The following is a 19,359-nucleotide window of genomic DNA, read 5'->3' as shown; positions in this document are numbered from 1 at the left end:
TTTTTATTTTTTTTTTTTTGCTTGGGAGCTGGCTTTGTCGAAATTTAAGGCTTTTGACCAGTACCTTCTGCCAGATTGATATCTTCAGTCCTGTTTAGCTGACAGCTCTTTGGCAAACACAGTCTTAGAAATGCTCCTTTAGACAGTACGACACAAGGAGCAGTGGTGCTGTAATGATCTCACATTGTAGAGAGAATGATCTCTTATAAAAAGGCACGTTCATATTAAAAATTCACAGCAGCGCACTCCACTCCCCCATTATAGGTAATTACAGAGGATTTTAAATATCTGATGCTAGTTGGCAGCGTACAATACCCTGTCAGCAGCAGGCACTGATTTGTAATTTAATTATCATAAGATATCCACCTGTTCTTTTGTCAAATGAAGAGTAGCATTTCCGTGCAATCATGCTTTTCCCTCCAGAAATTTGAATTAACCCTTAGAGAAAGCTCTGGTTTCTAGGGAATGGGGTAATTTCAAGGACATTTGCAGGACCCCATCAGGACAGAGCGATGGAGAGGAACGAGGCATTTCTGCAGGAGAGTCTTAACTCTGGTTTGGTATTTTCAGTCTTACCACTGGCTTTTTGCTGTGTCAAGCTGTTTTGGTTCACAGCTGAAAGCATTTCAGTGAAGAGATGCTGTGGGAGGAAAGATGTATGAAAATCAATGAGTTGGGTGCTAAGAACATGAGGCAAACACATAACAGGATTGACCCAGAAATGCTCTGGGCTCGTACTTTGTGAAGAACGAGAAGGCTGGGCTTGGGGTGGGAGGGAGATAAAGGCAAATGGAAAAGTGGAAATCTGTTCTGTAAACGTTCCAGTTTATGGCACAAGAACACGGATATTATTGAATTTGTCATGGGAACGTGCAGTTATTGGATAAAATGATCAGTTTTAATTGTAAAGCATGGGTTTTCATGGGAGAGTCTATAAGTGGAGATCCGCACAAGTGTTCAGCTTTTTGGGAGCACAGGGCTCAGGGTGAACCAGTTTCCTCTGGGCCTTGGTTCTTGTTTATGCCACAGCTACACTGCAGTTGATGATGGGTCAAAGAGATGTTCTCTCTTTAATGCCACCTTACACTGCTTCTTGTGCTGTAAAGCTTCACAAATGTTCTGGACAGAATAGTCTCCCTCTATATATAGTAAAATATTTGTATCAGGAATAGTGTGGCCAGCAGGAGCAGGGAAGTGATCGTCCCCCTGTATTCCACACTGGTGAGGCCACACCTCAAATACTGTGTTCAGTTTTGGGTCCCTCACTACAGGAAAGACATTGAAGGGCTGGAGCATGTCCAGAGAAGAACAACAAAGCTGGTGAGGGGTCTGGAGCACAAGGCTGATGGGGAGCGGCTGAGGGAACTGGGGTTGTTGAGCCTGGAGAAGAGGAGGCTGAGGGGAGACCTTTTCGCCCTCTACAACTGCCTGACAGGAGGGGCTAGTGAGGTGGGGGTCAGTCTCTTCTCCCAGTTAATGGGTGATAGGACGAGGGGAAATGGCCTCAAGTTGTGCCAGGGGAAGTTTAGGATGGATATTAGGAAAAATTTCTTTACTGAAAGGATTCTTAAGCACTGGAACGGGCTGCCCAGGGAAGTGGTCGAGTCCCCATCCCTCAGGGGGATACTTAAAAACTGGGCAGATGAGGTGTTTAGGGACATGGTTTAGTGGTGGACTTGGCAGTGCTATGTTAATGGTTGGATTTGATGATCTTAAAGGTCTTTTCCAAGCGAAACGATTCTATGATTCTATGTTTCTATGACAAAGCTTCTTATGGCTTCTGACACTGTCTCTTTGGAAAGCTGTCACTGGACATTTTCATTTTACCATTTCCCGGGGAGATGAGATGACTCTGGTATTCTGTGGTAATTTCTCCTAATCACATTTTAGCAAATGACTCACTTTAAAGAGGGTGTCTCTGAGTAGTCGTCTTTTTTGAAAGAGTACTCACTGGATTAAAAAAAATAATTGATTGCTTGGGGCTTAAATTATCTGCGTGCCAAGCCTTAAATGTGACATTGGTTGGAGTACCATTTATTAGACAGATGGCTTCTTGCCCAAATAATACTTGTCTGGTGCCAGTCATTTTATATATTCATGAATTATGTTATCTGAAAAGTGAATATGTGAAGGGTTGCAAGCATATCCCAGAAAAGAAGAAGAGAATAAATTATGTCACATGTATATTCTGAAAATAATTGGCAACTGCTGAAACATTTCCATACATGAGAGTGAAGGCAAGAATAAACTGGGATGATTGCTTTCAGAGGGATGAGTAAATGAAGTAAGACCCCAGAGCTGAGAGGTCAAAGCAAAGTGCAGGAGCAGCAGAGAGGTCTGCTTTGCAATGTCCTTGTGAGTGTACCTGAACCTAAGACTTCTTTTTCTTATATGCCTATCTAAATAAGTCTTAGGTTTTGATTTTGTTTTTTCTTTAGTCTTTGATTTTGCTCGTTCCTATATTTTAACATATACCTGTCAGCTGAAAAAGGCATTTGCAATGACAGGATCTGCCCCTCTCTTACTGCCAAAGACCTACAAACTCCCCTTCTGATTTACACTCCACTCTCCTCCTCCTGCTCCCTGTGGTAACGTCTCAACATCCCCCACCATTGTGTTATGGCACATGAATTCCTATCCCCCACAGGACCCATTCAGTAGTCTTCCCCCTCAAAACAGTGGTGTATACATGCGTCACGGATAAAAGGCAAGGCTTTGGTAGTGGGGGGCTGCCGTGAAGAGAGGTTGGAGCTTCCCCGTGCTGAACACAGCCGGTTCCAGTCAGTTCCAGTCAGCTCCAGCTGGCTCCAATGGCCCCACCACAAGACACAGCTGGTCCCATTAGCCAAGTAGATGGTGCCTTTTTAAAAAGGACTCTAGCTCAAGGACAGATTAATTTAATTTTTAGGGTTATAATCCTTGTTGTTACAAACTTTGTTTTGGATCTTGGAGAAGCTGCTTACCTCCTGTTTCTTATCTTCCCTCTCCCTGGAGAAGGGAGCTATAACACCCCACAGCCTAATTAGTGTTCAGGGTAAGGAAAACATTTTACTGGAGAGTAATTTTCTGCCGAACTGTGGCTCTGTAGAAGTGCATGCGTGCTCTCCAACATCAGAGCACATGGAAAATGGCTCAAATAGTTTGTGGAGAAAGGCTATAAAAGTGCAATTATTAATGTGGGGGTGGGAAATGTGAGCTAAAGCTGCAGTTCAGCAATCAACATGTTTTTCTTTTTTTTTTTTTTTTTTTTTAATTATTAACCCTTAGCAGTATATGGTCTCAAATGTCTATTGACAGTGAAAGTTTTGTGTATCAGTGTGATAGATTACATTTTCTCTATTTGATGAATCATTAAAGAGTGAGGTATTCTCTCCAGAACAGATTAGGAAATCCAAGAGTTATATTGTCTAATGTCTGATACTTATCTGTTATCCTGTATTTACATTAATACATGTGCATTGCCTCCTCAAAGCTTATCTGTTTTTCCTCACTATCTTTTTTTCTCTAGAAATATCGTTATCAAGATGAGGATGCTCCGCACGATCATACTTTGCCTCGATTAACCCACGAAGTGAGAGGCCCAGAGCTTGTTCACGTGTCAGAGAAGAACTTGTCTCAAATAGAGAATGTCCATGGATACGTCTTACAGTCGCACATTTCTCCTTTGAAGGTAGGATTGAGATTCACTGTGGCTTTGGTCGTCAAATATGAGAAAACAGTCTCATGAAGCACGTGGGAAACTTATTTTGTCATACAAACAGACAAGCTGCTTTTTGAAAGGTATCATTGCAGATTGCTTGTCCTGTGCTGAGTTTTTAAGGCTCGTTGTCATGTAACAGGGTGATGGTTGAGTTAGGAAAGCTTTGTGTTGAGATGGCAGCTTTTTGCTTTGAGGGAGGCAAAATGGTTGGACTTGATGATCTTAAAGGTCTTTTCCAACCTAGACAATTCTATAGACGATTCTAATGAGCTCATTCCTGGCAAATGAGCCTTTTTTTCTGTACATTGAGAAAGGAATAATGTAGGTTCTCAGCCTCAGGATCATCGTGATTTTGGAATGGCAGACTTCCCTTCCTGACTGTCTTTGTTCAAAACTGAAAAACATACTGTAAATGTAGCCATCTGATGGAGTCCTGGGTTTTGCATCTCTCAAAAAGCTACATCAAAGTCATAACTTACGCCTGAAAAGGGAGCTCATTTGCCAGTGTTCAGATCCTTATTGCTCAAGCACTTGCTGTTTTCTGTGGGTTTTGTTGCAATTCAGAGTGATGCAGAGACATCTGTCTGCTATCTAAGGCAACTATTTATGAAATACAGGAGGTTTTTCTGTATGTGTGTTTGGTGTCCTCTGATATACCTGGCTGGGTAAAAAGGATTTATCTTCATGGTGGACCTGTATATTAATGAAAAAGAAAACAATTTTTGAAAATTATATTTGCTCTTTAATAAGACTGCAATAGTTTGAAGATGTTCCTAAAACTTCTCTAATGATGGGAGCATGGATGGAGTGATGAGCATGATGGTTTTCCTGGTTTTATTTTCTACTAGGCCTGGTAAGGAGAAAAAAAGAAGATTTTTTTTTTTTTTTTTTTTTTTTTTTTTTTTTTACTAGAGGTGGTGATGTTCTGGGTAATGGTTTTATTCAGGCAATTAACTAAGCAGCAAACAAGGCAGATGGGCTTTGCTCCTTCTGGTGCTCAAAGCCTGTGAAATGGGCATCGCTTGCCTAGCAGAGTGATTGCAGCCTGGTTACAAGTGAAAGGAAATGTTTATTATTAAAGATTGATGCGAATGCAGCTGGTGTTCATTGAGCCTTCATGGAATAGCCATGTGCATTAATCTTTGTCCTCTGCTCTTTTTGCTCTGTTATGTAGTTTGTAGGTCGTTTGTCTTTTCATGTTTTAGCAGCTTTCCAGCTTACCTAACTTCTACTGCAGAAGCCAACAGTATCAAGCTGCGATATATCTTCGCCTGCTGAAGCAGATCAACTTATTTATTTGGAAGGGATTACCTCCATGTGGCCTCTGTGTAACCTCAGGGGACAATCCCAGACAAAGCAATTTCTTGCCTGGAAGAGAAGCATCCCTGCTCCTCTAAAGGCTCCTTGAATATTAACGTTATAGTGGTGCTTCTTATTCATGAAAGTAAAAAAAAAAAATAAAGATATTTTGCTTCACAGATTGAGGCTTTCAAGTAAGGCTGCGTGATCCAAGCTGATAACGTAACAAAGATGATAAAAAGCTTATTGTGAAGTGAGGTGAAGGGTATCCCCAGACATATACAGTTGCCTTAAAACAGCTTCCAGTCTAATTTGCTCTTCTGACAAAACAAAGATGTTTTCTTCTGCTGTTTTCTGAAGTGATGGGAGGAGAGGAGCTATATAGCATTTCCTCTGGAAAAGCAGTGTCTTCTGCAAGTTGTCTCCCGAGCCTGAGGATTTCTGTCTTTGACTCTGTCCCTTTCCCTTCTTTCCTTCAGATATTCACAGTGTCTCATGCCTGCCACTTAATCTAAACTTAGTAATTTGTCTTTTCCGACAGCTTTGAAGTTCCTGCTTGCTTTCTCCTGTAGTCTGTGTCCTGTCTTTTAACTTTCAGTAGACAATTAGCTCAAGAGGCTGGAGTAAACCTTCTGCTAGAAGGTTCTGCCTTCTGCACTGTGGTAGCCTTCCCATCTGAAATACCCACTTTGGGTTCACTTTTGTTCCTGGGAATTGACTGAAATCCCTGTTCAGAAGGTTTTTATCACAGTGATTTCCACGTAGTTGAGAAGTAGCATTCCGAACTCTCCAAAATCCAAGAAGAATTGGTTGTTGTCTTGAGTTACAGACTTCCCATCCTACAGTCTGATAACATTAGGTACTCCACGCTCTTCTCAGTAGTATTCTGTAAACATGGCTGCACTGACTAATCTGTTATTATCTAAATCTCAGGCATATTGCCTTTCAACCTATGCTGTGCCTTCCTAAGGAGAAATAAAATACTGGTTTTTAAAGATTTGCTGGATAAGTGTGCCTGCAATTTAAATATTTAATTGCCTTGCATGAGAGGTGGAACTGCTGGAATTCTGCTCTGAGGATATATATGCTGGGGTCCAAATACAGCCTGGCAACTCTAGCCTTAGGAGTGAGAAGGCACTGGCAATTGCAGTGGGATAAAGCGGTTGGGAGACTCCACTGAGAGCTGTTTGCACTGGAACGGTTCTGCCCCAGCTTTCTGAATACAGGTCAGAGTGTTTGGTGCAAAGGGAAAATGTGTGTAAATGGAAGAACCAAGAGAGGGATCACATCACCTCCTGTGTGTCACTAGGACTGTCTGCCTGACCAGCCGCCTGGCCAGCAAGCCCGGTGCATAGGCAGGGGGTGGCGGTCTGGCTGAGTGGGGTTAAGTCACTGCCTGAATTTCCCTGTGGGATCTGCAGGTGAACCTCTCAAAGAATTTTTGAGGCAGACTTTTGTGTTTAGTGGCTGCAAAATGCCCTGATGACAGGATGATTTACTGAAAGTTTTTATCTTTGAAATCATGTTAAAAAAAAAAAAAAAAAGGTTGAGCATAAAAATAATCCAGTTAAGATGCTTTGGAACCAAAGTGTTTTCCCAAGGCCAAGCCACATATCCATCTTAATCACATCACTTTTCCTAATTGAAAAGGTTTTGGCAGAGGAAAAAATTGCTGGTTTCCATACGTTTGTGTTCATTTGGAAAGAAATCTGCAAAGACCATGCAATCAGAAAACTACCCTTCAGGGTAGCTGGTCCCAGCCCCCCCAACTGACCAGTACCCGCAGCCATCTCAGGAGGCCATAGATGTTATACCTTGACTGTACCGGTAGACTGCTTGCTACCATCCCTGTGCTCCCAAGTTTGCAGTGTGCATCTTGGTGTGCATCCAGAAGCCAGCTTGACAGCTTGAGCACAGACTTAACATTACAGTTACAAGTTTTGCAGATGGTTGAAGGTCAAGCAGAGAAACCTGTTTATACCCCATGTATACATCTCTTAGTAAAACATTCCAGGGATTTTTGAAAGACTTTCTAACCCTCAGGATGGAAGGATTCAGCCCATCTTTTTGAAGATGTGTGTGATTCGGAATGCCTGACATGGTACTGTGTTGCGTAGAACAGATGCATCTTAAATTTGATATCAAGTTCCTGTGTACAAATTGTTAAAGAACTTGGCTGTAATTTCATATTCCAGATTATGTGGTTTGATGTAGTCCAGAAATACCCTAGTGGAGCTCATCCTTATTGGTTACTTCAGAAGTTTTTTTTATAAAGATAATTTTCTTGCCCAGGGAAGTAGTGAAGTCCCCATCCCTGGAGGTATTTAGAAGCCAGGCAGACGAGGTGCTTAGGGACATGGTTTAGTGGTGGGATTTAGGTTAACGGTTGGACTTGATGATCTTAAAGGTCTTTTCCAACCTAAATGATTCTATGATTCTTCAATGACCTTACACTAGTTTTGCACGCTGAATAATCAGAAATCTGGTCCTCAACCATTCTGAAAATCTCTGGGACACTCAGATACTGAGTATGCTAAATATCACTTAGGAACATGAAGAGTTTTCTGATATTGCAATGTCTTGTTATCTTTCAAGTACCTAAAATCTAGTATGTTAGTCAAAAGATTACTTCTTTTCAGAAGATAATAATGAGCAAGAACCGTTGTGCTGAAAAACAGACCCTCTTTTCTCTGTGATTTTTACTTTTGTAACTTCAGATTTCTTGCATGAACCTTCCACCCTTCTACTACTTTTCTTCTTGTAGTATTTCCTGTATGCTCAACTCAGTTCTAGAAAATGCTTAATTTTAGAAAGCTGCAAACTTGTATTAAAGGTTGATCTACTTATTAGTGTGGAGAAGATAAAATTTCCAATAGCTTCAGCAACTTAGAATGTCAAACACTGGAGTTCTAAAGGAAGTTTTCGGTTATGTGGCTGTATTAACATTTGGGAAAAATGCTAACGTGCGAGAAGTTTGGTGGAAGAGAGAGTTGCTGTATTAAGCTGATAAATGTTCTTTGCAACTTACGGAGGTGATGAAATTGTGGTTTATTAATGTGTTAAAGGAAAAAGTATGTAATGTAATGAAAAGATCGCTTAAAATAATCTTGTTGCACTTTCTGTCGTTTGACACAAGATGGTGCAGTAAGCTCAGAATCCTTTGATCTGCAGCTCTAAGGCCTCGGTGGCCTGCCATGGAGGTTTTTCTTACATGGTTTAAAACATGCTAATTCCGTAAAAACGCCTGGTTAGAAATTAGGTACCTTCTGAATCCCTGGTGCGTTGGGAAATCTGAATACAACACAACTGTACCTGAAATTCAGACATGCAAGTTCTGTCTCTAAATTAAATGCACCTTTATTTCCCTTCCTCCTAGGACTAGAGCTAATCCGTGTTCATTAAATGAACACTAACTAGCTTCTAAATGAACCTTGTTAGTATTATTGTGACCTTAGATTTCTTTTTGTTTTAAGTCTATTCCACTTTCTTTAGATAAGCTTAAAAGTAAAAATCCACGTAAGGATGTTGCAACTCCTTGGTTGCCTGAACATTTTAAACGTCAGATTACTACAACTACTATCTCCATTTCCTAACTTAATGCGAGGTTTGAGTGTAAGCATCAATGGCAGTTATGCAAAAGCAAGTAGCCAGGTAAATTAGTGTTATTATCTTAGCCTGGGATATTTTTAAGCAAGGAAGTTCAGGGGGGGGAGGAGGGGGCACGGGAGCCGCAGCGCCTCTATTTATGTATCTGTCAAGTGTTCTACTCCTTGGGGTTTTTTTTGGTTTGGTTGGGGTTTTTTGTTGGCTTTTTTTTTTCTTCTGTCCCAGGGTGTTGTCCTGCAGCTCAGCAGGGTTGCTGATGACTTATAGAAAGTCAGGCTTGATAGAATGACTTTCCCATGGAGAGAGGGAAAAATCATCTCTGCATGAAGCAAATGGGCAATTCATTTGCTTCGAGGTCTCCAAAGTTAAGGTCGTACATGAACTGATGTTTGTGTAAATTGGTTTTCAGAAGGAGACTTGCTTCTCCCATCACCATAGCACATTGACTCCATTTCTTCTTTTTTCTTGATCATGGCAAAAGCCCCTGTCTTACCCATTACTTGAGATCCTCTGTTTCTAGTAGTTTTTTTTTGCTGCTCCAAGGCAGATTTCTCTCTTTCCCAACTTCCATCTTTTGGTGAGTGTGTAAAGTGTCCTTTGCACTCCTGTCATTCTTCTTGTTATCCACTTGGGTGCAGGAAGGCCACTCGTGGGAAGGCTCCCAGAATCTGACGTTCCCGCTTTGCCGTCTTTAATGAAACGGCTTTTTTGTCATCTCTGAAGCCTTCCTTGTCCAAGTGTGAATCAGAGCTCACTACGGTGGTTGCCGTGCTCTTCTGACAAATTAACAAAGATGGGGAAAAAGGCTCTGAGGATGAGCTTGGATGATTAATTAATCTGTGAAAAACATCTTAGCTCGAGCATCCTGGAAACTGTCATAAAGAGTAATTTTTTGTGACTAAAAATGTAGATTAGGTAAGAGCTATTTATTTCATGAATTAACATGGACTGCAGTAAAAATTGACTTCTAAAGACAATTTGGATAAATAAGGTCAAAACATTATGTATTGATTTTTTTTTTTTTTTTTTTTTTTTTTACCTGGTTCAGATGCCACAGTTCCCTTTCTCAGTTTGCAAAGTTTTGGGACTATGGTTTTACTATTGTATTCTGTACTATGTCAGGAACTGGTCACAGGTACTGTGAGAATAGCAAACTCCAGGACTCTCATGGTGTTGCAGTGGATCTCGTGAGCTGTAGGTTAACTCGAGATGTTGCTGCACAGGGCTGCAAAACAGAATTAGAAAATACACTCGGTAGGCTTGTGTAGTTGTTTTAAATGAGTGGTTGCAGGGAAGTCCTCTGCTCACGTAACTGTAAATATCTCTAGGTACCAGGGAACCAGACTGACACAGGAAAAGCTTGTTGCTGCAGCTTTCAGCGTTACCATGCCTGATACTCCAGTGTAAATACAGTTGCTAGTGCTTTTGAGGGGATCATCCAACTCTGATAAGAAACCCCATTTATTTTTCTAGAGCTGCTGAACATCCTTAATTCCTATTACTGGGGAAGAACCCTATGTTAGAGGCGAAGTTCAGATAGGAAAGAGAACAAGATAAGGCTGGGGTTTTTTTCTTTCTTTTTTTTTTTTTTTAGATTTCTGGTGTTCAGGTATGACAAACAGGCTGTTCTTCCAGAGCAAAGCTGCTGCATTTCAGAGGCTCTGAAGAGCTGTGGAGGGCTGTGAGAGGCTGATGCTTTGTTGTGCATCAGGAACAGAAGCCTGAAGTTTTCTCTTGCAGTTACAAAATTAATTGGGGTTATATAGAGGACATATTAATGTATGCATGGATATATTAGCAAGCCATCTAAAATTTAATCTTGCATCCTTTTCTTCGCTTACGCTGACTACATTTCATAAGTATAGCTAATCTGCATGAAGCATTTTTTTGGCCCCAGGGTGGCTCAGCCCGGTAGCAATGATCTTATAATAATACTTTTGATCTCTGCCCTGGTAGCTTCCTAGCTTTTGTGGTTTGGGGTTGGTTTGTTCCCCCCCTCCCCCCTCCCCCTTTTTAATATGCAGTTATTGGCAAAGCCCCTTACTGCAGTCTGTATCAGTTGCATTCCACTGAATATTCAGTAGGTTGCTTCATTAAGATACAACACTTGTTACATGCTTAATCATGTACTGCTCATCTCTTACTGTAACAGCAGATAAGCATACATCATAGATCTGTATCTGTGATCTATGTTTTTTAATATAAAAAAGCAATCGGAGTAAAAAGAGACAAAGGAAACACACAAATGTATCTGCTTGCCCTTGCTATTAGAGAAGTGGCAAAAGCAGCTCTGAATTTTTATGTTATTTTGTTATGTTTCAAGGCGAAACAAGCAGCTTATAAATTAGAATTCTGAAGAATATTTCGTATCTTAATTTCGTGTGGGTAGGAATGTCTTTCATTTTTGCAGTCCTTGTCTTACTCTGAAGAAAGTCCTAAAATGGTGCAAAATGTGAATGTTACGGTAAAGAATAGTTACTAATGACGAATAGTTTTGGGGTTTTGTCATCATAGCTAAGTCCATTGTTTTGTGTGCTTGATTTTTTTTTTTTTTTTTTTGCCTTGGATTTCTGATTGCTGGCTTTCCACACGATTTATGTTGGTGCAGACAGTACCTTTTTATCTTTCTAGCTTCTGACAGAATTAAAAAGAAACCAAATAAAAATGCTTCTGTCGGTGGGTGATTTAATTGGAGAAATCTCTGCAACTTAAGGTAAACCTCAGGCATTTCAATCCTTTATTTTTTGGTGAAATAAATGATGGCTTCTGATGGACACAGGCAAGGCAAATTCTGACAGTGACTACCATTATATGTGGTTAGATTTGCCCAAAGAATAAAGAAAGGAATTTTCAAAGGAATTTGAAAATATTTTCAGGCTATGGACACTGTTTACTTTGTAAGGGCCTCCTAGGTATTGAAAGTCTTTTCAAGTGTTAATCTGAATTGCAGTTTCAGGAGACTTTCTCTGTTCTTGATCTACTGTGTGCTTTACCCATTACTATTAATTAGCTGTTTTATCTTTTATTCTTTTCAGATAGTAGATTTCTCCTTAAGGATAGCCTTGTTCCCAAGTCTTATTTCTTGAAAAAAGGCTGATATATTGCAAATATTCCTGGCCGTGTCTCTCACTTATAACCAAGAAAATGAGAAATTCCAGGAACCCCTCTTTGTCTTTCTGTAATGTTTTGCATCGTACTAGTTACTCCTTGCTTCCCTGTAATGAAATGAGCTTGTTTTTTCCTTGATGTATTGGCCATATGAAATACTCATAGTATATAAAATAAACAGAGAGAGATGTTGTATTATAAAGGTGGGGGTTTTTCCCAGCTGAAATAAGTAGAATATATCCAGCAAATCCATGGAAACACTACTAGATGCTACAGACATAAGATTTGTCTGTTCTCTCCATTCCTTTCTTTGAGTCCAGGAGTACAAGAATACCAGTCCATTTGTAAAGTATCTGTAACAATGTTTGCCACCTTTCCAAAGCGTTTTGTGACCTACTGATGAAAAGTGCAATAAAGCAGCTTGGAGTTATTAGTCAGACTGTAACAGGAGGGATTTTTCTCAGAGATGTCAGACAGGTTTAACACCAGTTGTTTCCTTAAGCTCAGTGCCTGAAATGCCCTTCTGTCAGACTTCAGCTACTACTGGTGCTTGGGAATGTACTCTGCATTTTAAACGAAGCATTAAACTGCTGTAATACCTTTTCACTGGGGAATATCCTGATAATTCACTCACTCAGGAGAAGATATTTGTTTATACATCCAATGATAACATTGGATATATGTATACATACATCAAAAACATTCTGGCTTTTGTCAGAATCAGATGTAAAACAAAGTACTAATCAGAAGTTTTCAACTCCAGAAGCTCTGGTTGGGTGCGGCTACCATCACAGAATCATTTAAGTTGGAAAAGACCTTTAAGATCATCAAGTCCGACCATTAACCTAACCCTGCCATCTCACCACTAAACCATGTCCCTAAGCACCTACACATCTTTGAAATACCTCCAGGGACGAGGACTCCACCACTTCACTGGGCAGCCTGTTCCAATTCTTGACAACCCTTTCGGTGAAGAGATTTTCCTAATATCCAATCGGCAACTCGAGGCCATTTTCTCTTGTCCTATAACTTGTTGCTTGGGAGAAGGGAGCAACACCACGCAGAGGACAGATTTTGTTTAGTCAGACCTTATGGAAGAATATCTTGGCAGCCTGACTAAGAAGCACTAAAGCTAATACACATTTTGTTTGCAAGTGCTTCTTTTTTAAACTCCCGTTTCTCATGCCTTTTATTTCATCTTGCTGTAATGTAGTTTTGTGGACTGTAGAGCTGTGAAAAAAACAACAGAATTTTGGCATTTTTAAGAAAAAAGATATTTCTGAACTGACTATTATTTTCCAACACTTTGTGTAGAATCTAGTCTAAATAAGAGTTTTAGAGCTTGTTACTGTGTAACAGCTTGGTATCAATAGCTGAGACTTCTCAGAAAGATTATTTTTTTTTTTTTTTAAATGGAAAATGCTTTTTGCCATTTGGTTCCCTTCAACATGTCTATTCAGCAGGTCATGTTGCTTTCTAATAATCTTTTAAAGGCAATATTGCTACTGAAGCTGATGCAGTTGGGGGAAATGTCAAAAAATAGTCAGTAGGCTTGATGACTCAGGTGACTTTTTAAGAGCTGCACTGTTTACTAACTTGACTTCCCACAGTACTTTTTGCTGTCTTCTCCCGTCCCATGTTTTTGTTTTTCTTTTCCATAGTTAATCGGTGTAACGGTGTAACTTTTTCTTGTGATATTTTTTTTTTTTTCTGAATTGCCTTCAGGATCCATTCCTGTATTTCTCCTTTAGGTATTTCTTCCTTATTTTTCTGTTATATCCATTCCTACACCTACACATGGATCTTGTTAACACTGAGAGCCACCCACGAAGTACAAGTTTGTACCAGGTAGCTGTTAACGTGTAATGATTGATGCCCTTCTTGTTCAACACAATTGCACTCTTATTGATCATTTTGCTTTTTGGCTGCTTTGAAAGAATAAGAGACATGGTTCTTCCTGCCTCTCTTTTGTCGTATGTGATCTTTATGAATAGTTGTGTTGATTTGTTGGATTTTCTTCCCCCCAAGCAAAAGCAATATGAAACACACTTGAATGTTATCAAGTCCAGTGGATCACAGTTGCCCATGAAATCACAGCACTCTGGGCAGCTTTTATTCTGCTAAGACTTATAAAAACTCTGGGCCACAGCAGTTGCAATTGATTTTTTTTTTTTTTTCAACCAACAGACTCAAGCACATAGAATAGCATCTGTTATCTTCCAAATTTGAACAGAATGTGTCTTTTACATGTGTAAGAGGTAGAAGTTAGCTTTTTAGGTTAAACTGTGTTCTGCAGAAAATAATGGCATTCTCAAAGAAAAAGTACACAGCTGATTTTTTCAAAGCCTCTTTTCCACTGCAATTATAATAAACATCTGTCTGGATTGCTGCATTGGGCTTAATCAGCTCTGAGTGGCTGAAGTTTGTGCTTCTAAATAAAAAAATCATTAAACCTGATAATCAACTTAATAAAATTATTATAATTGATAACATGACATTGGAAATGCTGAAAAGAGTAATGGAGTTTTCAACAAATAAAGAAATTTCTACTTTGAAGTCAGTGTCACAAATTGTGTCTTTGATCAAGCAGATGAGCAAATGCCAAGCAGGGAAATAGAATTTTCAATGATAGTACATAGCATGTGAGTATAAAGGCTTATATTAATTACTGGGAATTGGCCCAAATAGCTCAAAGTTAACAACTTAACACTCTAGGAGTGTTAATGTCATCAACCAACTTCTGATGATCATGCTTACGTCCGATTTCACACCCCAATTACTGCTGTTTCGTCTTTAGCAGTCATTCGGCAGTTGGTTTCCTTTACTATTTTGCAACAAATCCATAAACGGAGCCAATCTGAACTGAATTAGAGGTTTCAGCTGAAAATGGGTTCTTTTCCTAATTATTATGTTCATAATTTTGCTTCTGTTTTGAAAAGGCATTGTTTTTTCAGTACCTTGGAGATTTGGTATTTACTTAAGGCAAATGGGAATGAGTACAGTAAAGTGCAGACAAGGATGTTTCGGTTTGCTTATACTTTATGAATAAGCTGTAATGTCAGAGAATGTCTGAAGAACTGACTCAAGCAATCTCAGTTAAAATACCCAAGACAGGTTTCCATTTCTGAAAGTGCTATTTACCTACACTCTCCTAAAGATACTGGGATTAGTGAATTTTAATCCTGTCTCTATCTTGGAGTATAAACTAGGCCATAAGGACTACTAAACACTTGTACCTCAAAGACTAATACAGAAACAGAGTTGCATATAGAGAGAGAGGCAACAGTCAGCCAGGCAGAGCATCATGTCAGTACTTATATTTCTAAACAGTAGAAAAACAACTGTGTTGAGCAAAGCAATAGAGCGTCTCTGTGTCAGCCTATTATTGCTATTAAAAAAGTGAAGTCTTGGGATTGCTTTGGAAAACTTAATTTGCCTCCTGTATTTTCTTTCAGCACTTGACGTACTGGGAATTTCCATATTTATGCCTTTGGAGGACTGTGCATGTCTGTGCTTAGGGGCTGTATCTTCCTCATTTGGAAGTGTAGCGGCTCTTTTTCTAGCGTAGCTGCAGAGAAGTAGGATAGATATGTTTCCCAGTACTGATACTTCTTTCAGACCAGAATGACTTAGAAACTCTACCTTCTCAGCTGGACTATAGAGCCATTGGAAACATACATCTATGGCTTTCCATAAATTTTCATATACTGACTTTATCCCTACACCTTTTCTTCTCACGCTTTCTTGCTGAAGTGGAATGACTCAGCAGCTGAGTTCCTACGCCAGGTCATTATCTCAGACTGGAGAGGGATCTGAGCCAGTTTGGAGCTACACAAAATGCCATGGGGTAGAGAAACAGCCTGAGGAAAATGCAATCCGGGCTTTGTCCCATTGCTCTCTTCCTGCCTCATTCTCACTGTCTCCAAGCCTCTTCATTTCTTGTTTCCAGTACAAGAGTTTTGTAGGAAAATATATTTTACAAATAGCTCTGTGTGAGGAACCATGAAAACGGAGGTTGGCAGTCAGTGGCTGAAGTGCACACAGGTATATGCAGCCCGGGGGGAAGAGGCACAAACTGTTAAAATGAGGGATATTTGAAAATATTTTAGATCCTACGTTTTGCTACCTGACAGCCTGATTTGACTTTGTAATTCTTTAACTGCTTACACCCAGACCATCGATTTGTCTGCAATGTTATTTAAACATATTTCTTTTGACAATGTGGCAATATTAGAGGTGAATAAACTAGAGTATCTGCTATAAACCTGGTATCACAGCACGCATAGGGATCTTCTCACCTTTTCAGTTTTTTAACTCTGTTATAGCTATCTTAATGCAGATAATACTGGCAATTGGAACCCAGGTTTTACTCAAGTTATTCAATTAAGCTGAAATTGCTTGCAATGTAGTGCCATAATTGTGGCAGAGGCATCACTTGAAGATGGTAAGTAGGTGAGATACTAATTAAATTCTTCTGAACTTCAGTAATTTAATATTCAAAGGAGGCTGAGCCCATATAGTAGCTGCTCATTGCATTGCCACTAGGGGTTACGAAGGAAGAAACCTTAACAAAAATAGCAGCCTCCAAATGATTTTTGCTGGACTCGTCTGACTGAAATGTAGGGGTTGTTAGTATTGCTCCACCATACGAGATACAAACACGGTGGGTCACATCCATCTGTGGGTGAACTCTCTGCAGACTTCAGTAAGATCATGTGTGGGTGGATAAGTACAAAATTTTCCCAAACACTGCTAAACCCGGGGATGACGGTTGTGTTTATATATAATCTTGAAAAGCTGGATTCTTTTATATCCAGGCTTTTGGGAAAAGTAGGTTTCAGCCTAATTTAAGCAGAAATACAGCTCCCTTTGATTTTTAAAGAACTGTAAGCCTCAAACTCTTTTAAATTCCTTTTGAGAATCTCATCTGATAATAAAATGAGAGGTGTGGGAGAGGATGAAATTCATCCGTTCTTGGAGTCGCCCTGCTGTAGCACAGCTCCGATGGTCTAATCTTTGCTACATCGAGACTATTGACCAGGTTATTAGCACAGTCCTTCCAGGCCCCTGAATACATCAAAGCAAATATTCCACTGCCCTTCTCATTATAGCTATCAGTAATGTTCTAAGCAAGACTGGTCTGGAGATTCCTCCCTAGGTGCATATTCTTTCCAAGCCTCTTAATTCAATCTGAATGATGATGATGATAATTTGGGTTATAGTATTACCCAGGGGCTATGATTGTAGGGCAGGGTTCCATTGTCCTAAGCACTACACAGACAAGGAAATGCTTAAATGTTGTGATACCATGGAATTGCCCAGGCTAAAACCAATACAAGTGAGCAGAAATTAATAGGAATCCCTGCGTATATTCAAATTTTATCTACTAATTTATCTACTATAATCAAATTATATCTACTTTTTAACTATTGTATAATTCCTTTGTAATTTCTTTAGCTAGACATGTTCATATCTTGAGGCTGAATTACAGACAAGTGCTATCTTATTACATTTATTGGCTCTTTTCCATTAACACTGTGCTGATACTTGGCATCTTGCTGAGTGACACGGACAATATACACAGTTTGGGGGGGAAAAAAAAAAAACACAACAAAAAACAAACAAAAAAAACCCCCAAACCACCAGCCCTTGGTGTTAATTGAAAAAGGTTCTGGGAATAGAGTCCCTTTTTGACTAGAGAGACCTAAATAGTAAGAACCTGCCATGACTGCCCAGTATAGAAATTAACCCCCTACCTAATATACCACCACTTACTTAATGTGTTAATTAATTAATGTCCTTGATTTAATTCTGCACGTGTTGAACTCAGTTGATGAGTGTTATACTTTCAATTAGATGGGGTTTTCAACATAATTTTCATCCTAATGGTTAGTATAAATGAGTTTTCTTAATTATGGTAGGGTGAATGCTTCATTAAGAAGCTTGAGATCTGGTATAACAGTGTTTGGCACATCCTTGTGGGACCCTTTGTCTGCAGCGACATCCATCTCCACCTCTCCACACAAACCCTTTCTGCTGATGTTTGTTGGCTTACTAGGTATGATACTGAAGACCTATGGCAGGTAGAAGGTCTAATATAAATTCTCTGTACTATTATTTATTAGATCATTATTACTTAGTAATGGATTTAGTGTTCTGACACTGTCTTCTGGGAGCGCTGGCGAAGGGCACCATGCTGTACTTTAATTTTGTTCTTTAGCAATGTCTTGGGGGCTGTAGTGGCACTTGAACCTGTGATAAGATCTTTCTTATTAACAAATAGTTAACTTATTTCTTCTTATATAAACCGAAAAATCATTAGGGCAACGCTTTATTAAAATCAAAATGCAGCGTTTGTAAAAGTCCCTTATATTCTGGAAATGCTTTCTCTTCCCCCCAAAATGGCCTGGTTGCTTGGGCAGGCAGTGAGTTTCCCAGCTTCCCTTTCCCTGTAAGATGCATGGTCTCCTGAATGACTGCTTTGGCATCTGTTTGACTGTGGGGAAGGAGGGAAGATTCACTTGCTGAGGGACACTGTGGTAGAGGCTACCCAGGCAGCTGCATCTTGTGGCCAAGTCTGGGGCAAGAACAAGAATTTGAGGAAAAACTCAAAAGGTGGAGAAGAAAGGAAATAATATTCTTGATGTTTTTCATGCCATTCTTAACTTAACCCTTCTATGCCTTGCATCTACCCTGCAGCTCACATTTCACACTCTTTTTGCAAAGATTACACCACAAATAAAGATGGGGAAAGTGCTGGGAGCATTGGCCAATGGTGTTTTGCATTGCTAACATTGCTGTAGGTGTAGGTGCCAGACCATGTTGACCGTGTGTATTCATGCTATATTTCATCCAGTCTCACCTATTTTTCTGAACTGTTAAGGTCATAGAGTAGGTATCTACTACCCACTTGTCCTCATTGCCTTTGCTTAGCCTTGAACTATTGATGTCAACAACTTTGGGAGGGTTGCGGGGGTCAAAGCCACTCTCCTCAGAGCTCCCAGGACAAAACCTGGTCCTAGAAGCAAAGAACTGTATCTGCTCAGCACAGTCTGTTTTCCAGAGATACAAGTAAATTTGTGATTGGGGTAATTTAACTCTAGATTTTCAAGAGTTGGCAGTATTGTACATTTGCAAAAGAAAAAAAGTAGAAAAAATCTTTCTCTCTTACAGGTAATATTACTTATATAGAATAAGATGGCTGATGGGTAGTTAGTAAAAACGCGCAGTGTCACAGCTGTTCCATTCAGAGAACGGGATGGCAGCAAATGTTTATCTGTCTTTTAAGAAACACTAGGGATGATCTTGGGAATTACACGTCAGAAAATCTGTGCCAGATACTTTTAATGAGATAAATGTAATGGGATTGGAACAAACAGGAATAGCTTCTGTAAAGGAAAACCAGGTTTCTTTTAACTTAATGGAATCTCTGATTGTGTCAGTAAATTAGTAATAAGCAGAAAAGAGGCTGAAGTAATTTATTTGTGTTTACTAAATGACTTTGACAAAGCCTCACCACTCTAAGATGCTAAGGAAAGAAAATATTTCTGAAAATAAAATATTAAGGAAGATTTAGTTAGCGGTGTCCCTGCTCCTGCAGGGGGGTTGGACTAGATGACCTCTAGGGGTCCCTTCCAACCCAAAAC

At 39.7% G+C, this 19,359-nt stretch overlaps 1 protein-coding gene across 1 annotated transcript in view; it reads left to right on the top strand.

The window, feature by feature from the left end:
- The window catches only part of DLG2 (discs large MAGUK scaffold protein 2), a 698,848-nt gene that overhangs the window by 96,384 nt on the left and 583,105 nt on the right, over window positions 1-19,359 (top strand). The window contains exon 2 of the mRNA XM_035897884.1: window positions 3,509-3,670. Within this exon, the coding sequence (XP_035753777.1) occupies window positions 3,509-3,670 (162 nt within the window). The remainder of the gene's footprint in view (window positions 1-3,508; window positions 3,671-19,359) is intronic.

Source organism: Egretta garzetta, unplaced genomic scaffold, assembly GCF_000687185.1.
Source record: "Egretta garzetta isolate BGI_Z169 unplaced genomic scaffold, ASM68718v1 scaffold20, whole genome shotgun sequence".
NCBI classification, from domain to species: Eukaryota; Metazoa; Chordata; class Aves; order Pelecaniformes; family Ardeidae; genus Egretta; species Egretta garzetta.
The sequence above is the reverse complement of the archived record's forward strand: the minus strand, read 5'-3'. Positions and strand labels throughout refer to the sequence as shown.